The sequence below is a fragment of the Struthio camelus genome, chromosome 7, assembly GCF_040807025.1.
Source record: "Struthio camelus isolate bStrCam1 chromosome 7, bStrCam1.hap1, whole genome shotgun sequence".
NCBI lineage: Eukaryota > Metazoa > Chordata > Aves > Struthioniformes > Struthionidae > Struthio > Struthio camelus.
The window spans coordinates 18339151-18353032 of NC_090948.1; the positions used below are offsets into that span (position 1 = coordinate 18339151).

A 13882-nucleotide genomic window follows, 5' to 3' on the forward strand; every position below is an offset into this window, starting at 1 on the left:
ATTTTGATAAGCAATAGTCCATCATTTATAGCTAGCCTGAGAATAGTTTTCTATTTCAAGGGAAAGTAAGCCTGAAGTATGTATGGCCTGTTATGGGCACCCACAGTTTGTAGGTGAATCATCTCAGAGAGCAGCAGCTGAGTGAGGTAGAGAAAGATGAAGTTCTTATGCTCTTAACCAAAAGACCTCACAAAGTGAAGCACCCATCTATAGAGTTGAGAGGAGAGGTAGGCCTGTAAGTAGCCAAACATTTCCAGGATAAAAAGGACCCTAAAGTCTGCAGGGCTTATTCCAAGGTCCAAATAAATACGTTTTATTATCTCAAAACAGAAAATTGACTGAAGTAACTCATCAGCACAGCAGGAGAACACATCAATTGCAGCATTCTGCCTTGTCTAAAACATCCTGCTTCTAATTAATCTAAGTAGAACAGAGCACTAATGCACCTGTACTGCTTCTAGCACATCAAAAAGCTCATTCAAAGTGAGCTCAGATAGTTTTGAGGAGCACTTTGTTATACCATGCAACCATTCCCTAAAAAAAATTAACATCAGAGGGCAAGCATGTAGAATAGATTAAAAAATAATTATCTGGTAAAATATTAATCATTTGAGTTCTGAGTTTACATTTAGATAGAACTTTTTATTTTGAAAACATTATGCTATTTTATATTATACCCAGAAAAATAGCAATTACCCACAAACAATAACATCTAATACCTAAGTAGCTATCATTTAAAATTTTCTTTATCTATTACAGTACCTATCAAAACATTTTATTTTACTTCAAAGGTAATGAATAAGCACAATATTCAAGTAAAATAAAACTGAAACAAAACATTTTCAATAATTCCAAAAGAAAAAACTCTTTTAGACACAATACATAAATGTCACTGATGTGACTGTTCATGGGGTGAGGACACTACAGAATGTGACATGTGGAGAGAAGGAACATTTTTAAATGTGCCATGAACTCTGAACAGTCCTGCAAGAGCAAAAATAGGCTAGCAGTGCTAAGGTAAAAGAGACTCTTGTCGTTACTTACCCTAGATCCTGTCCAACCTAACAGAGCATATGCATATTGCTCAAAGGGGCTTATGACCAGATCCACACGGATTGCCTTCCAGTCTTTGACTTCTGCCATATCAAATTCTTCTGATGCATTGTAACTCCTGTTTTCTATTCTTGGCTGATATAACTTTAAAATTGCAAAACACTTCTGAAAATTATCCATGGCATCAACTTTTCTGCTTGGTAGCTGCTCTTTTACAAATGTTGATTCAATGATATCACAATATAAGAGTAAGCCCTAAAGAGAAAACATTGTTCACATTGAATGACTGGACTGGTTTTATTGTAATTTCAGAGTTTCTAGACAGTCGTCTTAAAAATTGTAAAGTACAGTTTCAGTAAATACAGAATACAGCAGGGCTAAATCTGGGCTCAGTTCAGACAGGAAACAGCCGCAGCTTTTGGAAAAATATTAGCAGATGCTGAGAGCGAAATCTGCCATGGTAGCCATCTGAGAGTGGCAACGCTCTGCTCTGTACTCAGAGGACAATATTTGCAATTCTTCCTCCTCCATCTTTCCCTCTAAGTCTTTTGTGGTTGATGTCAACAGTCAACAGAAATTTCTGAGTAGGATTCTTTCCCACATGGCAGACATCTAGAAAAACAGATTAGTCTAGAGCACAGTCTTGCTGACAGCTTCCAAACAGAGCACTCAGACAGTGTCTGCTATGTGAGATTTCCTTGTGACAAGGCCTGGACTTACCAGAGCGTTGGAATAGCCTTGCCCGTGCTGTCTGTTTGAAGTGAGTGCACCAAAAAGCTGCTGAACCTCAAGAGCCAGATTTTATTAAAACATAACTAAACTAAAAAAATTTTCTTTTTATAATAAAGAAAATTCAGAGTGAAACAAAATAGGATTAGTGGAGGGTTGTAAATTAATCCCTTCCAATACAGCAGTGTAGGGAGGCCTGGGTGGAAAAGGGCAGTGCCTTCTCCCAGCCTTGCTCTGTATCCAGCAACCTTTCAATGGCTCCTGAGGTTGCGATAAACTCTGCACTATCCCGTCTAGGTCCCCAGCAAAAGTATCTTTCGGTCATTCCTCAAGCCTGTTTGTATGCCTATACTTTGCACTTCTAAGCAATTTCCAAGGCTACTGGCTTGCTGGACATCTCAGACTTGCTCTTTTCTCTCAAAGCCTCTTACACCTGAGCATGTTCAGTTGCCCTCAGGTAAAGTGCAATTTCCCCCAACCTGCCAGAAGACTTCTCCCCACTCAAAGCACAGCAATGACAAAGGACAAGACAAGGAGCAGCCCAGCACAGCCTTTTTAAAGAACTAAAAATATCAGATACAATAAACAGAAATAAAGCAGATACTGTCTATCACACTACTTCTTTCAATCATCCTTGGGTCTTCAGAATAGAAATAGAACTTGATATATAGTAATGTAAGGATGCTGAGTATCGCTGAAGCCATCTCTAGCAGGAGGGCTCAGCTGGCAAAAAGACTGCACATTTTGAAAGCAGTTCCTCATGATGAATATACTCAGGTGCGTGCCAAAGTCCTGGTACTCTCAGCCTTACTTTAGTTTTTATAAATTCATACAATATAGGAGACCGCTGTGACTGGCTCCTCTGAGCTCCTGATTAAACAGAAAGTAGAGATCTCTGAGATTTGGCTTTGCAAAATAAATTTGTCATAAGGACTAGTAATAACTGTGCATTAACTACCTCCTTCATGGGTTATCAAGTGTTTAATCATTATTACTAGAAGGAAAACTGCATCTTATTACTAAACAGAACTTCCTAACTTCATTCTCCAGCTGGAAAAGCTTGTTAGCTTTATCTTAATCTGCAAGACTGACAAGCCTGCAGCTGTCAGATATCTTTTCATATCTTCTTTTACGTTTGTTTAAACCTACACATTGATCAAATCCATCTCTCAGATTTCTCTGTGATGAGATGAATAGACAGAGTTTCTTAAAATTTCCATCGCAAAGATTGTTTTAGGTCCTTGGATCAATTTTGAAGTCCCTCAAATGTTTACACATCCTCTTTCCACTAGACTAGCAATTCTTATACTAGTCTTATCATAAAAAGTAGAGTCAAGAATGCCTCCTGACTTTTAGTTAATATATCCCTTAATGCATGATAAAGAATCATATTGGTTCTTTTTTTTTTTTAATTTGCTATATGTGAGAACATATAGAAGTGATTTTCTCTGATGATGTCATTGGTTAACTATGATGGTGTCCGAGTCAAACTTCCGAACATAGAAAGCAACCAACTGATTTTTGGAAGGTTGTCTCCCTATTAAGCCTCAAATTTTGAAATACCTTATTGTGATTATTTATTTGATATAGTGCAAGTGTGGTAATTTTGTGTGGTAATATATCATATACCTTAGAGAACACTTTACAGCAAATAACATTATTTAAAATTATTTAAAATTATTTTATCAGTCAGAGCTATAATTCTGACAAAAAAAGTGTAACAAGAACATTTAACAAGATACGATTTCCAGGAAGTGACACTGATGGTATTATTATGTTTTTAGCTTCCAGTTTTTTGTTGATGATAGTTCCAAATTAACCATCCCATTATTTTACTGGGCATCAGTCATAGGCTGTTTTATGGGTCACCGGGCCAGCCCTTCTAATGATAACTATTTGACTTGCACAGATACTCCTTCACTTCTATACGTTTTTTCCTAATTTTGATGATTTATTATAACTAATAAGAAAAAACTCCTTACTTAGCTCCTTCTCTTGGGTTACTAGTTTCTAGGTCTGCTAATTTGGAAATGCTTAATTTTAGCAGATGCTCTATCGCATCCATCTTTAAAACAGACAGTAATTTTTTGTTGATTTCACTCCAACGTCACAAGGGAGTGGTGCTTGCTATTTCCAAGTAAAAATACAAAATTGCTATTGAATGTTAATGTGTAACTGCTTATAATTTCACTTCTACTGATGAAACTATGCCTGCTTTCGGGTTATTTTTGTTGCTTTTAATGCTAAAAATGCTCTTAATCTCATTGGTCATTGATGACCATTAATGACGGTCACTGATGAATTGAAGCACTGACATTCTTCCCATTCTCTGTGAATTTCTTTTAGATGCTTCATCAATGCTTTCACATCTTTTTCTTCTTTTTCCTTTTTGAGATTTGGGGCATTGCAGAGCACATTCCTGAACAAATTTATTTTAAAATTTATTTCTCTAGGCAGAATTCTATTAGCCTCTTTAAATTTTGGTAAAGTGGACCTTTTATCATTCCAACAACCTACATTTCCAGTAGCTGTATTCTATTTGCAGGTAGTGTGCTCAAACCGTGATCACCAGTTTTACACATTCACTGCAGTTTATATCAACACTTGCATTCTCTTTATCTATTCAAATGAAATTGAAATCTCCTCAGTCTTGGTAAGGACACTGCAGTGGTTTCTCTTTTCATACACAAGCACCTAAGAAGTATTTAAAACTCCTGAGTGAGTGATCTTTCAGTGAGATCTGTGGATGGTAGCACATGGCCACCAATATCGTTCCTGGAATTTTAACACGGAAGGTCTTGAGAAGCTGTAATTACGTGTCACCTATGTGTCTGCAATAGACATAACAATGTCATTAATATGAAAAGCTCAGGCTTACCCTTTTAAGGGTCATTCAGTTTTAACTTTCAGTCATACACTGTATCCTCTGTTTCATCTTCATTTTCATTCTGACACTTAGCTCTGCTATCGTCTTATGGATGATTTCCTCGGCATCAGCTTTACTTAGGTCTCAGACTCATTTCTTCCAGCTTGCTCCTCATTACAGGAGGATACCACACCAGTCATCCTGGATACCACACCTTCATCAGAGTGAGTTTATTTCCTAAACTTTCAAAATTTTCTCCAAGTTCTAACTTAGGTGTGGTTTCTAGTACCTTGTATTGTTTTGCCTGTAGAATTCCATTAGTTCTCTGTTTAAGAGCTTCCAGCTGCTTGAAGAGTACAGCTTCTGTCTGTTAAACCACAGAACATAGAGCCCTTTTTTTTTTTTTTTTTTTAATCTGCCTATTTTCATGTTCAGAAATTTCAAGAGAACATTCCTTGGTGCCCCCGAGGTTTAACATTTAGCATGAGGCAATTATGATGCAGTAACAACGAATTGGGGCCTTCCTCCAGAATTCTGTTTTCCCTTGCTGACTAGGCCATGTCTTCTACTTGAATACATTTTAAGTATTTGCAGATGGCAGTGGTTAGCAAGTGTAACTAGAAGGATATTTTAGGATTGCATATATCTGGGTTATGCTTTATTGCTTTTCCATAGTTAATTGGCTGGGCAATTTATAAAGTTAATAGGAAGAGTATAAGAGGATGTACTGTAAAAATTTACTTCAACCTTAAAAAAAAAACAATTAGGCAAAAATTATTTGAGTGCTGATTTCAACAATCAGTTGAAATCTGATTCAAATTTGAATAGGAACCACCTTTAAATAGGAAACAAAGCCTAGGTCATATCTATTGGGATAATGTTTCTGATTAACATAATTTGGTTAGGCACTAGACATCACCCTCACCCCATAAAATAATGCTGAAATGGCACTTCTGTGTGTTTGGAGAAAAAGAGATTGCTTGAAGGGGTAGTCAGCGATGAAGACTGTGTGAAGCTTTGGCTACTGCTAGCTGCAAAACACAGGCCTTCACATTACTCTCTGTCAGTGAGTCTACAGCTCTTGGCAAGTATCATTTTGAGCTACACGTTGTAAATTGCTGTAGACCTTAAAACAATCAAGTTTTAAAATGTAGGCATTTTTACTGCTCAGATTTACAATACCACCAAAACCAAATGTATTTTTGTAGGGCAAGTATGTTAGCAGCCGCAACAATTTGCCCTTTTTGAAATGGTTCTGCACTTTTATTTAAATAGATTGAATGTTGGTACATCAGTGGTGCTGATATGGGAGTAAATCCATGATCAAACTGGAAAAGAGTGGTGAAGTTTTAGAGAAGTATGTAATCAGTAGCTGAATAACCATTGCAGATAAGGTCATTAGCACTTTTTAAAAATATATTTAATTACATCAAATCCTATCCCATGTGTAATGTTACCAGCAGTCATTATTCCTAAGTATTGGTGACTGGATTAATTCCATTAAAGCTAAATAAGACCGTTTCATACTACTAGCAAATGCATTCCAGTAGGTTCTTCTGAAATGCATATATGCTGTTGTTCTGAATTTTCTTCTAAGGTGGCATACAGAAGTGAAACTGTTTTTTTTTTTTTTTTAGTAAAATATCTCTGACTAATCCAAATAAGGATGTAAGCATGTTAGTTCGAGATTCCAGTCCAAAAACATCCCTGCCTAGGTAAGACAAATGGAATTTTATAAAGTGGAGTAGCTTGAGAAACCGATGCCTGGGAGCAGTTAGGCCTGCTAGAGCAAGGAATCGTTAGCTAATGCCATCCCAGGCTTGATCAGTGATACAAAACTTCACAGCTGCTGCCTAACTGTGCAGGGGCCTTGCTTCCTGTGATGACAGTTTTTCATCTTGATGTTCCCCACGTAACAGAACAATCTGATTCTGAGCATGTCCTGAAGAACCTGGTTTTGACAGGAATGCACAACCCAGCGCTGGAGTCCAGGAAGGAAGATGTTTCCCTCTCTCCATGCCATGAGCATTTGCACTGGTGGGCAAGACAGATAGATAGGTAGGGATATATAGATACACAGCCACATATGGATATATAATACACACCAACAAGATTAGGCTTCATGTGAAATGCCACCACTGTCAGGAGTTTCACTTAAAAAACCGCAGGAAGTGGAACACTTCTCCCTGCTCCATGCAACAGCCAGGAAGCAGGACACTCATACTCAGCCTCCTCCTCTGCTTGAGGGGATTTAGGCCAATTTCTCTGACTTCCCACTTTAGTGCCCTAACCACGAAGCAATAGCCTATTTTAGGTAAGGATGTCCTCAGCTCCTGCTGAAGTTAGGCCAAATTGCAATAAAGAATTCAGAATTCATTGAGTCAAAAGGAGAGAAAATACATGTGAACATAACTCCACAGGGTAAGGCATTCATCTGAAAGAAATAAGCTCTTTGTTCCAGCCTCATAACTGTTTCTCTATCTCGTCTTAGAAACAGGTTCTGCTACAGCTAAACTCCAGCTATCACTAGATAATGAATGTGCTGCGGTCCTTTGAACCCTCTTTACAAAAATTCTAATTTCCAGCAGCGGAAAAACCAGTCTTGTTACTTGCTCCTTACCATTCACCAATGGGACATCAACCCTTCCCCTTCTTGATCCCTGCACCTCAGCAAGGATGAATGACAGAATCTAAACTGGACCATTTAGATACTAAAATGAGCGAGCACAAGCAGGCCTCCCTATTTCCCATTTTCTTAAAAGCCAAAACTAAAATGGAATGGCAACGTGGGCTAATGCAACATTATGTTTGCACCAATGCAAAGGAAAAAAATGAGGAGTGCTGGAATGTCTACAGTAATGGTATCTCTCCCTCTGTTTACGGTATCTATGCTACAACATGAACAGCACTAAAAATAGCTATATAGGTTTTTAGCAAATAATAAAAATCTCTTTACATGGTGCTTGGATGAGGTTGCATTGCCACAGATGGCTCAGCCTGTTAGCACACGGACTTGCAAGCTGTAACCCACAGAGGATGTAATTTTTTTCTTTATTAAGCTTCTTGGAACCATTAAAACCATAACCTGTATACTGCATTGCAGCTTTTCCATTTTCTCTTCCACTTTGAAGCTCACTAGAGACTTTGTGTTCTCTGTTCTTCAGCCCATTTATCCCTGATGGTGCTGCATCAAAGAGCATGACAGTGTTGATTTAACCACTTAGTTTTCAACAACTTTCAGTGAAAAGATCTTGTTGCATTAAACTTTTCAGCTAAGTTTAAACCTTTTTTAGGTTTAAACTTTAAAGGACCTTTTTTAAAAGGTCCTTTTAAACTATTAAAATTAGGGAGGGTTTCATAGTTTACAAGTTAAACACTGCAGAATCCTTCGCTAAGAGCTGCTGAAAGGAAGTCAACATCATGACCTCGGTGACACTCTTTGATGAATCTGGGCTTTGAAGCAGTAGCACAAAAGTGGAAAGCTGTGAAGCAGCCGACAGGTGTACTGTCAAAAAGTATAAAACTGCTTTAGGTTTGGGTTTTTTTCTTTTTTTCCTCTTAGAAATCAAAGGTAATAAGAAGGCAAGGGAAGTATAATTCCTGTCTTTGTTTTTGCATTTTGGTTTTGCTGGCAGCTAATTTTTTTAGCAGTGACAGTAAAAGCCTATATATTACAACTGCCACAGTTGAGAGGCTGTAAAACTGGTACTATAAGCCATAAGGATTCCAGAGGAAACACAGAACACAGAAAAATCTTTGTCCATCAGTTTAAACAATCCCTTTCTTGTCTGGGTTTGGTTCCTTCTGCCATTGCCTATCTCCCCTTTAGACATTTTCTTCATTCTGGGATCTCTAGAGGAATCCTAATCTTTTCATCAGGCCACCCTTGACCTCCCTCACTCTCTCTGCTCTCACTTTTGCCAAATTTTATCCTTAAATCAGCAAGAACAATTTGTTTTCTATGTCTTTCCTTTCAATTCCATTTAATGAAAGCAACGTGGAGTGACCTTCAGCAGTTGCCAGGCTTCTCAGATCACAGCCATTGTTCTCATACTAAAGTAAGTAGGGTGTGATGGAATGGGAGAAGCAATGAAAGGCTGCAGTCAGGGGCAGGCTCTTGCTCTCAGCCTGTCGTCACTTTTCCTTTCTGCAGTGTGATAATAAACATGATTTTTGGAGGACCTGCACATGGCTTCCCTGAGGTTTGAGTCTGCTTAAGAAGCCAAAAGGATGACTTCCAAGGAGAAAAGCAGCTTTGCTCAGAATAAAGTGAGCAGAATCACTGAGAAAGAAGCTGTATATAATACAAGAAAAAATACAAATAAAGTAGCTCCTCATTAATAGCCACAGCTTCATCGCTTTTCAGTGGATTTTGATAAATTACATCTGCTAGCAGCCTACTTCAATACATACACTTACTGTATGGAATTAGGATGGAAGTCTTAGAAGTCTGAGAAACTAGTAATAATCTTTTAACTTTTTAAAGACTGAAAGTAACTTGGAGAATGAGAAATGCACCTAGGGTAGTATTTTATCCGGAAAGAGCAAGTTTGATGCCTCTGCATTAAAGGTAATAGAAAAGGCTTTGACCACATCTAAAATAGATCACTTTTCATACAGTCAGACAAGCTTTTGTCAATTTGGATGTTTTTAATATCTTCTGCATGTTAACCCATTACACATTAATTAGAGTATATAGTTCAAGAACCAACTCCAAGGTATTCTCTCCAGGCTATCTCAATTGAAAGCTGATTTTGCTTGGCAGTGAGACATTTGATGATTCACCTCAGACAGAGAGCTGCCCTTTTACATGTTGAAATGTACTCAGTTCCTTTGAACAGTACAGGTTTTAAATGTTGAAAGATATCTTAGCTGGCTAAAAAGGTAGAAAAAGATACAAAGGCTTGTTAGTCCTAACATACTGTATTTCTGATTTAAGAATATTCTGAGGTACCTATACCTATTTTAATTCAGACTCTTCCAACTTTAAAGCTGGTTGGAACTGAAAAAAGCTGAACAGAAAAAACACTTGAATGAAATATTCTTCTGAAATGTGTGAATTCATCAAATCCAGACTTTATGGAGGACTGTGTCAATTTTGACAACATTCCAATGGAAACTAGGAATAATGCAAATCTATAGGCTGGAAAGAAGCCAGAATTCCAGATTTTTGGTACTCAGGCTTTTAGATTTGTTCACCCTACCTCATGAGTTCACATGAGAGCTGGAGTTCCCTGGCGAACTGGGGGAAATTCTAAACCCATCTCAAGGAGAATTTAAACAAATATTGTTTAGTTTCAAAGTGTAAGAGCAGCTATACTAGGTCACCCAAAAGTCCATCTATCTTGTCCATCTGTTTCCTACCTCTGACCAGAAATATAACAGAGTGTGTATAGGGTTACTCTTCCCCTGATATAACCTTCAAAGTGAGCATTCAGAGCTGGAGGATGCACCTGGATTGTCATACTTGATAACCAAATGGAAAAATATCTGATTTCAAAATATTAACATTGTCTGTGAAAAGGAGTTGGCATCTTTCAGCACTACATTTAGTGCTGATCTTAATTTAGTGCTGCTAGAATATGTCTCTTTTAGCCAAATATTATTTACTTCATACCTGCTTTTTCCATAAGTCAACAACTTTATGCAGAAGACCATCATCTTCTCTCGGTCCTGGATTGGTGATCAAAAAATCTATATCATGTCCAATCTTCTTACCCCTACAAGTAATAAATAACAAGAAGACTAAAAGAGTTAAGTTCCTGATGAATTTTACACTACTTTCAAAGAGAATATTTTTTGCTGCATTATACAAAGAGTTTGCAGGATAAAGTGATAGCAATGTTCCTTGAAACATAATCAAAATGGAATCTCCTATTTATTTTATCAGGTCTTTCAATGTTCTTTGTTAAGCAATAATCTAAAGTTTTTGATGTATTTTCTCTGTTGTTCAACTAGATAGTGCAGATTCATTTGATGATGTTAAATCTCTCTCTTTCTTCCCCTTAAGTCCTAGAAAGGAAGATTTCAGTCATCTCTGGAAAAAAAAAAATCATAATCAAAATACCACAGTACATATTAAGAATCTATTGCAGATAAACTTGCCAGTCTAACTACTGCAGGCTTAAACATTCTTCTTTAGCTTTTGATGGACATTTTAAAGAACAAAAGGGTGATTATGGGTTATTTTATTGTTCCTTTTTATGGCAGACATAAAATGTCTGAATATTTTACAATTCTTTTCTTTTAAAATGTTTTTTGCAGAGACTGAGCTTGAGTTTTTTTTGAGAACAGTTCAGCCTTACTGTGACTAAGGCTTGTTTATTACACTCACTAAGGATTTGGCAATTAAACCCATATGCACAAAGTTGAATTGTAAATGTTCTTAAAGAAAAATTATGTCATAACCTCTTCTTTTTGTTCATTTAAATCTAAGCATTCAGCTTGCCTTTCATTCACACACCCAATCTATTAAACGTAAATCAGATTAAGATATAGCTATCATTGGAATAAATGGGCAAAAGCAAGCTATCTGGAATGTTTCTCTTTGGAATTATGAAATGTTTGAGGACATATAAGTATGTCTCTTATGCAACTCGTATGAGGTTTGCAGAACCAATACAAGGTTTTCATTTTCGTCTAAGTACCACCACAGGGACTGAGTACACATCTCTTCATTAGCTCTAATCAGTCCAGCCTATGCCTGAGCAGTCTTAGGGGAAAGGAGCAGAGGAGATATTTCTGCAGCAGATCCAGTGCCCCGCACCCCAAACTTTTTACCTGTGGTAGGAAAGCATCCGGAGGAAACACCTAAGATCTGGAGTAGTGGCACCTGGGTGTAGCACATCTTCAAATCCTTCTTCTGTGGTGGTGGGAAAAGGCTAATCCTCCTGCATATCTTTCACAGAAACCCTTATGTCCACATATAGGGCACGTGCATTTTACTCTCAGTGCCCTAACAGTCATGCTATACGAGTCACACAGGGCACAGCACAGCTACCCTTGTGATAGTCACAAGGGTGCGTGGTGTTACAGCTCAGGGTGTGTTTCAGTTCAAAACTCTTCCCGGTACTCAGAGAACTTGTGAATTGTCACACAAGGAGTTAAAATTGGAATTGTCCAAAACAAAGGATTTGCATTTTTTTGTAGATAATGAAATATTTCATTCTCTTATAATAATGACTCTGATTTCTTAAACCTGGAAATTTGTAGGAATAGATCTGACTGGCAGCTGTGTCAACTGCCATTTTTGTGACAGGAAATTATCTAACTGATGGATAGTGGAATAGAGTTAGCAGCAAGATATAAGGAAATGAAAACCTAGGTTTTACATTTGACAAGCAGTCTAACTTAGTATAATGCAACTATTGTGCCATGTCTGCAGCAAAGTCAAAACTGCTTAAACAGGTGGAAATGATTTCAAAAGAAGTTTCAAACAAAGCATCAGTCTAGGCTTAGAATCTGAATAGCAATTCAAACTCAAGAAGTTAAAAAACATCAAGTGTTCCACATAACACTTTTTAACTTATTTTGTAAGATGACATTCATTATTTTTTAAATTACCATAATAATGCAAAGCCCTTGCATGGCACTTTTTACTTACATGTCTCAAAATATTTTTGCAAAGGGAAGGAATTTATTATTCCTATCTAACAGATGCAGAAAGTAGCATAAGAAAACTTGCCTAAAATTATAAAAAAATTAAGCAGAGGAAGAGCTTGGAAGCTGATGGAATCAGGAGTTGGTTCCTAATTCTTACTTTAGTACTCAACCCATGCATATTTATATTAACCCTATCAACAACCTCCTTCCTCAATCCTGCTATAAAATCTCATGAAATCTAGGGATTTTCACTGGCCGTGTATTTCCCGTGTATTTATTGAAGTGCTGTTCATATGTGAATTTAGAGTGCTTAGATCTGACACAAAAGCACAAAAAATGAAGTTATGCTTGTCATCAGCGTTATGTTTCAACTTCTCTTTGAGCTAATGTTCACTAGATTAATTTTTTTCTGAATTTTCAGGCTGTTACTGGAACATTTACTCTAATTTCCACTAGTACTACTTAACAAATAATTTATTTCATTCTAGATAAATTTATTGCCTCTCTCGACTTAGGAAAATAACGTACTAAACTCAAAAGCTGCATAATACATAGTGCTCATAGCTTGTAAATCATGCAAAAAGATGGAGGAAAGTGCACATGTTGATTTGGATCCTCATTCTGTTGAAGTTAATGAGAATGTGGCCATTGATTTCAGCAGAGTAGGGTTTTTCTTCACAGAACATATATAAATATATTTCTAAACACATGCACACACACATATATGTGTGTATATGCATGTGTGAATATATATATATACACACACACATATATACATATATATGTATGCAACCATAGGTATTAATCAACTCACGCAATGGACACATTGGATTTGATAGTGCCAAGGTGCTGTCTCTCCAGTTCAGGAATTACTTAAACATCTGTTTAACTGTATGCAAATCAGCAGTTCATTGCAAAATTAAAAACTAACTTTACACACTGCATAACAGTCTTCCCAGCTCTACAGATCTTGCATTTTATACTGCAGGGAGGTATAAATCCACCCAGGGTAGTGATTTTAGCATGCTAGAGGACGGTATCAGATGTAGGGCTGTGATTCTGGCATGCAAATGCCCAAATCCGCTAATCCGCTGCCTTTTATATAAAAGCTGAATACTATTTTAAAAATAGAAACAGCTACAATGACATTTTAGGAAAAGAATTACATACACCTCCTTCTATATGAAAGTAGCTCAGAGCTTGTCTATTTTCTAGGCCTTCTAGGAGATGATGGTGACACTCAGTCTAGTGTCTAGATTCCAGCTGGGCACAAACAGGATCTGGGAACTGATCTGCTTGTGCCAGGAAGTGCTGAGCTATAAAGAAGGAAAAGGGTATGTGCCCCCAGGTGCAGCGCAATCAGGGACGTGACCACGGAGTTTGGTCTTCTGAGGCTAAGAACAGGAAGGATATGGATTCAAATTTTGAATTTGCTATTCAGATCTATTTACATCTTCTTTAGCTTTCCTTCAAATCTAGTCTGAAGTGCTTGTTGAACCGGAGCAAAAAGAAAATCAGCACCTTGCGGAACTGAATTTGTAGCTTAGGTTTTGTCCTAATAATCTATTCAAGCCTGAAGACTATAAAAGACGGAACACTACTAATTAACTGTGTTGAATTCTTGGCAGACTG

At 37.2% G+C, this 13882-nt stretch overlaps 1 protein-coding gene across 9 annotated transcripts in view; it reads right to left on the bottom strand.

Annotated features, from left to right (window-relative positions):
• The window catches only part of DNTT (DNA nucleotidylexotransferase), a 151733-nt gene that overhangs the window by 31237 nt on the left and 106614 nt on the right, over positions 1-13882 (bottom strand). For 7 of the 9 annotated variants that reach the window (XM_068950000.1, XM_068949994.1, XM_068949996.1 and 4 more), the window contains 2 exons: positions 10266-10368; positions 1045-1308 (listed from right to left, as the gene is read on the bottom strand). In XM_068950000.1, the coding sequence (XP_068806101.1) occupies positions 1045-1308; positions 10266-10368 (367 nt within the window). The remainder of the gene's footprint in view (positions 1-1044; positions 1309-10265; positions 10369-13882) is intronic. The other 2 variants (XM_068950003.1, XM_068950002.1) reach the window with 1 other exon arrangement.